Source organism: Paroedura picta, chromosome 1 (genome assembly GCF_049243985.1).
Source record: "Paroedura picta isolate Pp20150507F chromosome 1, Ppicta_v3.0, whole genome shotgun sequence".
Classification (NCBI taxonomy): domain Eukaryota; kingdom Metazoa; phylum Chordata; class Lepidosauria; order Squamata; family Gekkonidae; genus Paroedura; species Paroedura picta.
Genome location: NC_135369.1, coordinates 3495440 through 3507858, shown reverse-complemented (window position 1 = coordinate 3507858; position 12419 = coordinate 3495440). Strand labels below are relative to the sequence as shown.

At 56.6% G+C, this 12419-nt stretch overlaps 1 protein-coding gene across 3 annotated transcripts in view; it reads left to right on the top strand.

The window, feature by feature from the left end:
* The window catches only part of SETDB1 (SET domain bifurcated histone lysine methyltransferase 1), a 75982-nt gene that overhangs the window by 45642 nt on the left and 17921 nt on the right, over window positions 1–12419 (top strand). For all 3 annotated transcript variants that reach the window (XM_077319981.1, XM_077319992.1, XM_077319977.1), the window contains exon 17: window positions 3927–4543. In XM_077319981.1, the coding sequence (XP_077176096.1) occupies window positions 3927–4543 (617 nt within the window). The remainder of the gene's footprint in view (window positions 1–3926; window positions 4544–12419) is intronic.

Here is a 12419-nt window from a genome sequence, read left to right as displayed (position 1 = left end):
CAGGCAGGAGGTCCCCGGTTCAATCTCAGGCAGCATCTCCAGTTAATGGTTCTGGCAGTAGATGATATAAAAGTCCTTCCTCTCAGGCCCTGGAGAGCGGCTGCTGGCCTGACTAGACACTACTGACCTTCATGGTCTAGGAATTTCAGAAACAGCAAACCGTATTAAATATATGTTAAACTATACAACAATGTTATTACGTAGTAGCAGACCACTTCATTCATTTAATTCAGTGGTTCTCCACCTTCCTAATGCCACGACCCTTTAATCCAGCTCCTCCTGTTGTGGGGACCCTCAACCATGAAATTACGCAAGGGTTCTTTCAAAGAAATTAAACCGAAACTGACCAATGGGGTGAAGATCCATTGGTCATGATTGCATATAAACAGGTTATAAAGGTAAGCACCGGGTCATGTCTGACCCTTGAGGTGACGCCCTCCAGCGTTTTCATGGCAGACTCAATACGGGGTGGTTTGCCAGTGCCTTCCCCAGTCATTACCGTTTACCCCCCAGCAAGCAAGCTGGGTACTCATTTTACCCACCTCGGAAGGATGGAAGGCTGAGTCCACCTTGAGCCGGCTGCTGGGATCGAACTCCCAGCCTCATGGGTAGAGCTTAAGACAGCATGTTGGCTGCCTTACCACCCTGCGCCACAAGAGGCTCTAGAAATAGGTTATATGTTGTAAATAATCAGCAGGCTCCTTCAGGAGGGGCAGCAACAGTGGCAATGCCAATGCCCACCCCCACTCAACCCCTGTAAAAGGGTCATTCGACCCTCGAAGTGTCCCGACCCCCAGGCTGAGAAGCACCGATTTAATTTATATACCATCTCAGGGTGGTGTAGGGAGAAGAGCAGGGACAAGAAAGTACATGGAAGGCATTTGCAACCGTAAGGAAGAAGAAGAAGAGTTGGTTCTTATATGCTGCTTTTCTCTACCCGAAGGAGTCTCAAAGGGGCTTCCATTCACCTTCCCTTCCCTCTCCCCACAACAGACACCCTGTGAGGTGGGTGAGGCTGAGAGAGCCCTGATATTACTGAAGAAGAAGAAGAGTTGGTTCTTATATGCCACTTTTCTCTACCCGAAGGAGGCTCAAAGCGGCTTACAGTCGCCTTCCCTTTCCTCTCCCCACAACAGACACCCTGTGGGGTGGGTGAGGCTGAGAGAGCCCAGAGATTACTGAAGAAGGAGAAGAGTTGGTTCTTATATGCCGCTTTTCTCTACCCAAAGGAGGCTCAAAGTGGCTTCCAGTCGCCTTCCCTTTCCTCTCCCCACAACAGACACCCTGTGGGGTGGGTGAGACTGAGAGAGCCCTGATATCACTGCTCAATCAGAAGAATTATATATCAGTCATAAAACTGTCAGCAACAATCATAAACGTTGGGCGACATTTTCCACCGTTTAGACAGAATCCTTTCGGTCAAGCCACGGTCATAAAGCTAGGGCCTCATATACAATCAACAGATCAGTCCTGCTCACAGTGTTCATCGTCGGGAGTCCTGTTCCCGTTACAAAGGACTTTGGTGAACCGCTCAGTTATAATATAGCTCTGTTAATGGTTAGCCCTGACCTGGCTGCCCAGGCTTACACGCTTTTGTCAGATCTTGGCAGCTAAGCAGGGCTGGCCCCAGCTAGGAAGACCCGGGTTGTCACATGGAGGCAGGAGACAGCAAACCTAGGACTGCATTTAATAAATCTCAAGGAGACACCACTTTTTGCCTATTGGTTTCATTTGCTTTTGGATGCAAGCCTGGAAGGGTACCCCAAGGGCCGTCTAGTTCATTCCCCTGCACAGGGCAGGAAATTCACAACTCCCTCCCGCCACTCTATTACCCAGTGGCCCACAGGAAGGCCCAGAGGAAGGCCAGAGACCTCCAGGATCCCTGGGCCCATCTAGTTCAGTAATGGAAGGGGCTGCCTAAGGAGGTGGTGAGCTCCCCCTCACTGGCAGTCTTCAAGCAAAGGTTGGATACACACTTTTCTTGGATGCTTTAGGATGCTTAGGGCTGATCCTGTGTTGAGCAGGGGGTGGGACTAGATGGCCTGTATGGCCCCTTCCCACTCTGGGATTCTAGGAGTCTAGTTCAGCAGGGGAATGGGCTGCCTAAGGAGGTGGGGAGCTCCCCCTCACTGGCCGTCTTCAAGCAGCGGCTGGACAGATCCTTCTCCTGGATGCTGGAGGCTGATCCTGCCCTGAGCAGGGGGTGGGACTAGATGGCCTGCATGGCCCCTTCCCACTCTAGGATTCTAGGAGTCTAGTTCAGCAGTGGAAGGGGCTGCCTAAGGAGGTGGGGAGCTCCCCCTCACTGGCCGTCTTCAAGCAGCGGCTGGACAGATCCTTCTCCTGGATGCTGGAGGCTGATCCTGCCCTGAGCAGGGGGTGGGACTAGATGGCCTGCATGGCCCCTTCCCACTCTAGGATTCTAGGAGTCTAGTTCAGCAGTGGAAGGGGCTGCCTAAGGAGGTGGGGAGCTCCCCCTCACTGGCCGTCTTCAAGCAGCGGCTGGACAGATCCTTCTCCTGGATGCTGGAGGCTGATCCTGCCCTGAGCAGGGGGTGGGACTAGATGGCCTGCATGGCCCCTTCCCACTCTAGGATTCTGTGAGTCTAGTTCAGCAGTGGAAGGGGCTGCCTAAGGAGGTGGGGAGCTCCCCCTCACTAGCTGTCTTCAAGCAGCAGCTGGACAGATCCTTCTCCTGGGTGCTGGAGGCTGATCCTGCACTGAGCAGGGGGTGGGACTAGATGGCCTGCATGGCCCCTTCCCACTCTAGGATTCTGTGAGTCTAGTTCAGCAGTGGAAGGGGCTGCCTAAGGAGGTGGGGAGCTCCCCCTCACGGGCAGTCTTCAAGCAGCAGCTGGACAGATCCTTCTCCTGGATGCTGGAGGCTGATCCTGCCCTGAGCAGGGGGTGGGACTAGATGGCCTGCATGGCCCCTTCCCACTCTAGGATTCTAGGAGTCTAGTTCAGCAATGGAAGGGGCTGCCTAAGGAGGTGGTGAGCTCCCCCTCACTGGCAGTCTTCAAGCAAAGGTTGGATACACACTTTTCTTGGATGCTTTAGGATGCTTTGGGCTGATCCTGCGCTGAGCAGGGGGTTGGACTAGATGGCCTGTATGGCCCCTTCCAACTCTATGATTCTGTGATTCTAGTAAGGAGGAAAATTGCCTTCCTACCCCTAGAATGGCCATTGGAAAGTCCTTTGGGGTGTATAAAAGAAGAGTCGGATTTTATACTACCCGAAGGAGTCTCAAAGCGGCTTCCAATCGCCTTCCCTTCCTTGCCCCTCAACAGGCACCATGTGAGGGAGGTGGGGGTGAGAGAGCAGGACTGCTCTGTGAGAACAGCGCTATCAGGACTGTGACTAGGTCAAGGTCATCCAGCCGACTGCATGGAGAGGAGGAGCAGGAAATCAAACCCAGCTCACCAGATTAGAAGCCACCAGTCTTAATCACTACTTGAAGCTCATGCCCTCCTGCCCTCCCTCTCACATGGGGTGGGGGAGTTCATTGGTTGTCACTTGGAGGAGGGCAGGATGCTGTTTCTGCTGGCTGCAGAGGAGAGGACACGCAGTAATGGGTTTAAACTTCAAGTACAACGATATAGGCTAGATATCAGGAAAAGGTTTTTCACAGTCAGAGTAGTTCAGCAGTGGCATAGGCTGCCTAAGGAGGTGGTGAGCTCCCCCTCACTGGCCGTCTTCAAGCAAAGGTTGGATACACACTTTTCTTGGATGCTTTAGGATGCTTTGGGCTGATCCTGCGTTGAGCGGGGGGTTGGACTAGATGGCCTCTATGGACACTTCCCACTCTGGGATTCTATGATTCTATGGTATTGCCCCCCCCCCCCATCCTCAAACCTTTTCTGCCCCTTGTTCTCATCCGCACCCCGAAATCTGATCCCTGTCCGCCATCTCGTGATTCCCCGCAGGGAAAATCCTGACCGACGATTTTGCGGACAAGGAGGGCCTGGAGATGGGAGACGAATACTTTGCCAACCTGGACCACATCGAGAGCGTGGAGAACTCCAAGGAGGGCTACGAGAGCGAGGCCAAGTGCTCCTCGGACAGCAGCGGGGTCAACCTGAAGGACGACGAGGATGAGAACTCTGGCTCCGAGGACCAGGAGGAGTCCAACGAGGACAGCTCGGACGACAACTTCTGCAAAGACGAGGACTTCAGCACCAGTTCGGTGTGGCGCAGCTACGCCACCCGCCGGCAGACCCGGGGCCAGAGGGAGAACGGCCTGTCCGAGACGGCCTCCAAGGACTCTGGCCTGGCCAGGCAGGTCAGCCACGAGGAAGCCGCCCAGTGCAAACCTCCCCTCTCGGAGGAGACCTCCAAGAACAAGGTGGCCTCCTGGCTGAGCTCCACCATGGCGGACAGCTTCCAGGACCACGACAGCAGGTCCTCCTTCCGGATGCACGAGACGGCCGACGCCAAGCCCGTCAAGCCGGAAGGGGCCGACCCCGAGAAGGCCCCGCTCGTCGGACTGGCAGCCAAGGAGGAGATCGGCCCGGAGGCGGAGACGAAGGCGAAGAAGAAAGAGGCAAGTGGCAGCTGATTTCTTGGGAAGGTAACCAGCCGTGCTGGCTTCAGGCAGGAGAAGAACTGGGTGTGAGGCCAGGAGAAGAGGAAGAGGAAGAGTTGGTGCTTAGATGCCGCTTTTCCTGCGGGGTGGGTGAGGCTGAGAGAGCCCTGAGATCACTGAAGAAGAAGAAGAGTTGGTTCTTAGATGCCGCTTTTCTCTACCCGAAGGAGTCTCAAAGCGGCTTACAGTCGCCTTCCCTTTCCTCTCCCCACAACAGACACCCTGCGAGGGAGGGGAGGCTGAGAGAGCCCTGATATCACTGAAGAAGAAGAAGAGTTGGTTCTTATATGCCGCTTTTCTCTACCCGAAGGAGTCTCAAAGCGGCTTACAGTCGCCTTCCCTTTCCTCTCCCCACAACAGACACCCTGCGAGGGAGGGGAGGCTGAGAGAGCCCTGATATCACTGAAGAAGAAGAAGAGTTGGTTCTTATATGCCGCTTTTCTCTACCCGAAGGAGTCTCAAAGCGGCTTACAGTCGCCTTCCCTTTCCTCTCCCCACAACAGACACCCTGCGAGGGAGGGGAGGCTGAGAGAGCTCTGATATCACTGAAGAAGAAGAAGATTTGGTTCTTAGATGCCGCTTTTCCCTACCCGAAGGAGTCTCAAAGCGGCTTACAATCGCCTTCCCTTTCCTCTCCCCACAACAGACACCCTGTGAGGGAGGGGAGGCCGAGAGAGCCCTGAGATTACTGAAGAAGAAGAAGAAGAGTTGGTTCTTATATGCCGCTTTTCTCTACCCGAAGGAGGCTCAAAGCGGCTTACAATCGCCTTCCCTTTCCTCTCCCCACAACAGACACCCTGCGAGGGAGGGGAGGCTGAGAGAGCCCTGATATCACTGAAGAAGAAGAAGAGTTGGTTCTTATATGCCGCTTTTCTCTACCCGAAGGAGGCTCAAAGCGGCTTACAATCGCCTTCCCTTTCCTCTCCCCACAACAGACACCCTGTGAGGGAGGGGAGGCTGAGAGAGCCCTGAGATTACTGAAGAAGAAGAAGAGTTGGTTCTTATATGCCGCTTTTCTCTACCCGAAGGAGGTTCAAAGCGGCTTACAATCGCCTTCCCTTTCCTCTCCCCACAACAGACACCCTATGGGGTGGGTGAGGCTGAGAGAGCCCTGATATTCCTGCTCGGTCAGAACAGTTTTATCAGTGCCGTGGCGAGCCCAAGGTCACCCAGCTGGCTGCATGTGGGGGAGCGCAGAATCGAACCCGGCATGCCAGATTAGAAGTCCACACTCCTACCCACTACACCAAACTGGCTCTCTCACTACACCAAGCACCTAGATAACAACATGTTGTTTTCGAAAGATCACACACAGACCCTGAAAATGTTGTTTGTCTCTGGCACAACTGGACTAGTTGCTGACTGTCAAAACCTTCTTTCCTCTCGAATGCCACGATCAGCAGGTTCCCCCAGTTGGGCTCGGGTTGAGCTCATTGCTGAAATTTCCTGGAGAAAGTTAAGTGGGGGGGGGGAATAAACCCCCAAGGTTCCTGGTCCTTTTGTACAGGAGCTTGAAAAGGCAAGCTCAGGGGCCGCCCCTTCCCGAGCACACAGGGGGGGCCCCGCTGCAACAACAATGCATCTCTTTTCCAGGCAGATTCGGAGGGACTTCCAGCCTGCTTTGTAACAGGTTTGAGCTCATTCCCGAATCTTAAAGGCGAGCCCAGGGGTTGCCCCCTCCCCAGTAAACCCAACCTCCTGGAAAGGGGGCTTTCTGTGGCAACCGTGCTTCTCATTACAAGGCAGGTGGGGAACCCAGAGGTTTTTTCAGCCCGCCGCGTAACAGGTGCAGCCTTTGCAAAGAGCCGCTCCCCAGTTCATCTCTGCGGCTGCCGGCCGCTTGCCGAGCTGAACGCAGCAGCCTGTTATGGGTTACCGAGTCTTTTGACAGCGGTCTCCTATTGACTTCCTGCCGGGAAACAAAAGCAGGAAGTCGATGGGACCCTTTGTGAGGCCAACCGCTTGTGGCTCCGGCCGTGAAGAAATCAAACCACCGAGAACGTCATCACTTCCCTTCTTGCCTACGCCAGAAACCGTGTCGCAAGAGTCCTGCGCTTCTAGAATTTCGTTTTGAAAAAATAATCATTTGTGGCCCTTTTTGCTGCAGAGGCACTAATCTTGAAAAGGGAAGGGGAAGTGAGGGAGAAGAGGCGGGACGGGGAAGGGTGAGCAAGATTTCCATTGGCTGCAGAGTGGAGGCCGGACTGATTGAGGATCCTTGCCCTACCCCCCCCCCCCAAGTGGTTTGAGATTATTTGGGTTCGGGTCATCTTGACCTGAACAGATTACGTATGTCCCAAAAAACCCAAATCCAAGAATTTGTTGTAGGGATTCCGGTTCTGCAAGATTTCAGAAGGGCAATTTTTTTGTCTAAGACACTTAAAAGGACCTAGAACCCAGCTGCGATAGGTCTGCTCCCATAGACAGACTGGAGCGTGTCCAGAGGAGGGCAACAAAGATGGTGAGGGGTTTGGAGACCAAGATGTAGGAGGAAAGGTTGTGGGAGCTTGGTCTGTTTAGCCTGGAGAGGAGACGACTGAGAGGGGATCTGAGAACCATCTTCAAGTATTTAAAAGGCTGCCATGTGGAGGATGGAGCAGAGTTGTTCTCTCTTGCCCCAGAGGGACGGACCAGAACCACTGGGATGAAATTAATTCAAAAGAAATTCTGTCTCAACCTCCGGAAGAAGTTCCTGACAGAGTGGTTCCTCACTGGAACATGCTTTCTCGGGAGATGGTGGGTTCTCCATCTTTGGAAATTTTTAAGCAGAGGCTGGAGAGCTAACTGACAGAGAGGCTGATTCTGTGAAGGCTCAAGGGGGTGGCAGGTGACAGTGGATGAGCGAGAGGGTTGGGAGTGTCCTGCACAGTGCAGGGGGTTGGACTAGATGACCCAGGAGGTACCATCCAACACTTTGATACTTTCAGTCTGATTGCCTGCCAAGCAGAGCCCCCCGCAAACAACCCCAAACCTAATCAGTGGAATGCAGCCATGCCATTCACTTCCCTCCCTTTGAGAGGGGAAGGCAAGGAAAGGGAGATGCTGCCTCCCCAAAAGTAACGATTCAGAGTTTTTTGGTTTGGCTACACGAAATGTCACACCCCTTTGCAGTCGCTCCCCGAGCAGATGCACAACAGAGCACCTAGTTGGGGAGCATCCGGAAGATCCTGAATTGGAGCCGTTTCCTCTGCGTATTTGCCTAGGAAAATGTTCTTACCCAAATGGGCAGGATATAATTTTCATTCAAGTCCACATCTTCTAAGGCAGGGGTAGTCAAACTGCGGCCCTCCATATGTCCATGGACTACAATTCCTATGAGTCCCTGCCAGCGTTGACAGCACTTCCCAACACACCTCATCTGCGGGGGTCCTCTGAGAGCCAGTTTGGTGTGGTAGTTAGGAGTGCAGACTTCTGATCTGGTGAGCTAGGTTTGATTCCCCACTCCTTCTCCACATGCAGGCAGCTGGGTGACCTTGGGCTAGTAACAGCACTGATGAAGCTGTTCTGACCAACAGCCTCACCCACCCCACAGGGTGTCTGTTTTGGGGAGAGGAAAGGGAAGGCAATTGGAAGCCACTTTGGGACTCCTTTGGGTAGAGAAAAGCGGCATCTAAGAACCAACTCTTCTTCAGTAATATTGATGCTCTCTCAGCCTCCCCTCCCTCACAGGGTGTCTGTTGTGGGGAGAGGAAAGGGAAGGCGAATGGAAGCCACTTTGAGCCTCCTTCGGGTAGAGAAAAGCGGCATATAAGAACCAACTCTTCTTCTTCTTCAGTAATCTCAGGGCTCTCTCAGCCTCCCCTCCCTCACAGAGTGTCTGTTGTGGGGAGAGGAAGGGAAGGCGAATGGAAGCCCCTTTGAGCCTCCTTTGGGTAGAGAAAAGCGGCATAGAAGAACCAACTCTTCTTCTTCTTCAGTAATCTCAGGGCTCTCTCAGCCTCCCCTCCCTCACAGGGTGTCTGTTGTGGGGAGAGGAAGGGAAGGCGACTGTAAACGCCTTGGAGACTCCTTTGGGTAGAGAAAAGCGGCATATAAGAACTAACTCTTTTTCAACATAGTGATTAACGCTATGGATCGATATTGATAGACAGGAACATTTTCTGTGAAAGGCAGAGTGGGAAGGATTTTCCATGGAACGACACAGCAGTGGCAAAGGGTTCCTTCGATGTTGCAGCCTGCTCCTTGCAAAAGCTTGACCCATCGCTGCAGAATCTCTTGACCTTGCAGTTTGCATTTTGGGATCCATTTGGACCCCTTTGTCGGATGGGTTCTTAAGGGGTCTGTGTTGTTACCTGGGGAGCAGCTGTGGGTCAGGGGCGGAGCCTCTGCTGGGCAGGCAGGAGGTCCCCGGTTCACTCCCAGGCAGCATCTCCAGCTGAAAAGACCAGGCAGGAGGGGATGGGGAAGACCTTTCTCTGCCTGAGACCCTGGAGAGCCCTGGGGAGGGGCCAGAGCTCAGGGGCAGAGCCTCTGCTGGGCAGGCAGGAGGTCCCCGGTTCAATCCCAGGCAGCATCTCCAGCTGAAAGGACCAGGCAGGAGGGGATGGGGAAGACCTTTCTCTGCCTGAGACCCTGGAGAGCCCTGGGGAGGGGCCAGAGCTCAGGGGCAGAGCCTCTGCTGAGCAGGCAGGAGGTCCCCGGTTCAATCCCAGGTAGCACCTCCAGCTGAAAGGACCAGGCAGTAGGGGATGGGAAGACCTTTCTCTGTGACCCTGGAGAGCCCTTGGGAGGGAAAGAGGAATGGGAAGGCGACTGTAAGCCGCTTTGAGCCTCCTTCGGGTAGGGAAAAGCGGCATATAAGAACCAACTCTTCTTCTTCTTCTTTCTCTGCCTGAGACCCTGGAGAGCCCTGGGGAGGGGCCGGAGCTCAGGGGCAGAGCCTCTGCTTGGCAGGCAGGAGGTCCCCGGTTCAATCCCAGGCAGCACCTCCAGCTAGAAGGACCAGGCAGGAGGGGATGGGGAAGACCTTTGTCTGCCTGAGACCCTGGAGAGCCCTGGGGAGGGGCCGGAGCTCAGGGGCAGAGCCTCTGCTTGGCAGGCAGGAGGTCCCCGGTTCAATCCCAGGCAGCATCTCCAGCTGAAAGGACCAGGCAGGAGGGGATGGGGAAGGCCTTTCTCTGCCTGAGACCCTGGAGAGCCCTGGGGAGGGGCCAGAGCTCAGGGGCAGAGCCTTTGCTGGGCAGGCAGGAGGTCCCCGGGTCAATCCCAGGCAGCATCTCCAGCTGAAAGGACCCGGCAGGAGGGGATGGGGAAGACCTTTCTCTGCCTGAGACCCTGGAGAGCCCTGGGGAGGGGGCAGAGCTCAGGGGCAGAGCCTCTGCTGGGCAGGCAGGAGGTCTCCGGTTCATTCCCAGGCAGCATCCCCAGCTGAAAGGACCAGGCAGGAGGGGATGGGGAAGACCTTTCTCTGCCTGAGACCCTGGAGAGCCCTTGGGAGGGGCCAGAGCTCAGGGGCACAGCCTCTGCTGTGCAGGCAGGAGGTCCCTGGTTCAATCCCAGGCAGCACCTCCAGCTAGAAGGACCAGGCAGGAGGGGATGGGGAAGACCTTTCTCTGCCTGAGACCCTGGAGAGCCCTGGGGAGGGGCCAGAGCTCAGGGGCAGAGCCTCTGCTGGGCAGGCAGGAGGTCTCCGGTTCATTCCCAGGCAGCATCCCCAGCTGAAAGGACCAGGCAGGAGGGGATGGGGAAGACCTTTCTCTGCCTGAGACCCTGGAGAGCCCTTGGGAGGGGCCAGAGCTCAGGGGCACAGCCTCTGCTGGGCAGGCAGGAGGTCCCCGGTTCAATCCCAGGCAGCACCTCCAGCTAGAAGGACCAGACAGGAGGGGATGGGGAAGACCTTTCTCTGCCTGAGACCCTGGAGAGCCCTGGGGAGGGGCCGGAGCTCAGGGGCAGAGCCTCTGCTTGGCAGGCAGGAGGTCCCCGGTTCAATCCCAGGCAGCATCTCCAGCTGAAAGGACCAGGCAGGAGGGGATGGGGAAGGCCTTTCTCTGCCTGAGACCCTGGAGAGCCCTGGGGAGGGGCCAGAGCTCAGGGGCAGAGCCTCTGCTGGGCAGGCAGGAGGTCCCTGGTTCAATCCCAGGCAGCATCTCCAGCTGAAAGGACCAGGCAGGAGGGGATGGGGAAGACCTTTCTCTTCATGAGACCCTGGAGAGCCCTTGGGAGGGGCCAGAGCTCAGGGGCACAGCCTCTGCTGGGCAGGCAGGAGGTCCCCGGTTCAATCCCAGGCAGCACCTCCAGCTAGAAGGACCAGGCAGGAGGGGATGGGGAAGACCTTTCTCTGCCTGAGACCCTGGAGAGCCCTGAGGAGGGGCCAGAGCTCAGGGGCAGAGCCTCTGCTGGGCAGGCAGGAGGTCCCCGGTGCAATCCCAGGCAGCATCTCCAGCTGAAAGGACCAGGCAGGAGGGGATGGGGAAGACCTTTCTCTGCCTGAGACCCTGGAGAGCCCTGGGGAGGGGGCAGAGCCTCTGCTGGGCAGGCAGGAGGTCCCCGGTTCAATCCCAGGCAGCATCTCCAGCTGAAAGGACCAGGCAGGAGGGGATGGGGAAGACCTTTCTCTGCATGAGACCCTGGAGAGCCCTGGGGAGAGGCCAGAGCTCAGGAGCAGAGCCTCTGGTGGGCAGGCAGGAGGTCCCCGGTTCAATCCCAGGCAGCACCTCCAGCTGAAAGGACCAGGCAGGAGGGGATGGGGAAGACCTTTCTCTGCCTGAGACCCTGGGGAGGGGCCAGAGTTCAGGGGCAGAGCCTCTGCTGGGCAGGCAAGAGGTCCCCGGGTCAATCCCAGGCAGCATCTCCAGCTGAAAGGACCAGGCAGGAGGGGATGGGGAAGACCTTTCTCTGCCTGAGACCCTGGAGAGCCCTGGGGAGGGGCCAGAGCTCAGGGGCACAGCCTCTGCTGTGCAGGCAGGAGGTCCCTGGTTCAATCCCAGGCAGCACCTCCAGCTAGAAGGACCAGGCAGGAGGGGATGGGGAAGACCTTTCTCTGCCTGAGACCCTGGAGAGCCCTGGGGAGGGGCCAGAGCTCAGGGGCAGAGCCTCTGCTGGGCAGGCAGGAGGTCTCCGGTTCATTCCCAGGCAGCATCCCCAGCTGAAAGGACCAGGCAGGAGGGGATGGGGAAGACCTTTCTCTGCCTGAGACCCTGGAGAGCCCTTGGGAGGGGCCAGAGCTCAGGGGCACAGCCTCTGCTGGGCAGGCAGGAGGTCCCCGGTTCAATCCCAGGCAGCACCTCCAGCTAGAAGGACCAGACAGGAGGGGATGGGGAAGACCTTTCTCTGCCTGAGACCCTGGAGAGCCCTGGGGAGGGGCCGGAGCTCAGGGGCAGAGCCTCTGCTTGGCAGGCAGGAGGTCCCCGGTTCAATCCCAGGCAGCATCTCCAGCTGAAAGGACCTGGCAGGAGGGGATGGGGAAGGCCTTTCTCTGCCTGAGACCCTGGAGAGCCCTGGGGAGGGGCCAGAGCTCAGGGGCAGAGCCTCTGCTGGGCAGGCAGGAGGTCCCTGGTTCAATCCCAGGCAGCATCTCCAGCTGAAAGGACCAGGCAGGAGGGGATGGGGAAGACCTTTCTCTTCATGAGACCCTGGAGAGCCATTGGGAGGGGCCAGAGCTCAGGGGCACAGCCTCTGCTGGGCAGGCAGGAGGTCCCCGGTTCAATCCCAGGCAGCACCTCCAGCTAGAAGGACCAGGCAGGAGGGGATGGGGAAGACCTTTCTCTGCCTGAGACCCTGGAGAGCCCTGAGGAGGGGCCAGAGCTCAGGGGCAGAGCCTCTGCTGGGCAGGCAGGAGGTCCCCGGTGCAATCCCAGGCAGCATCTCCAGCTGAAAGGACCAGGCAGGAGGGGAT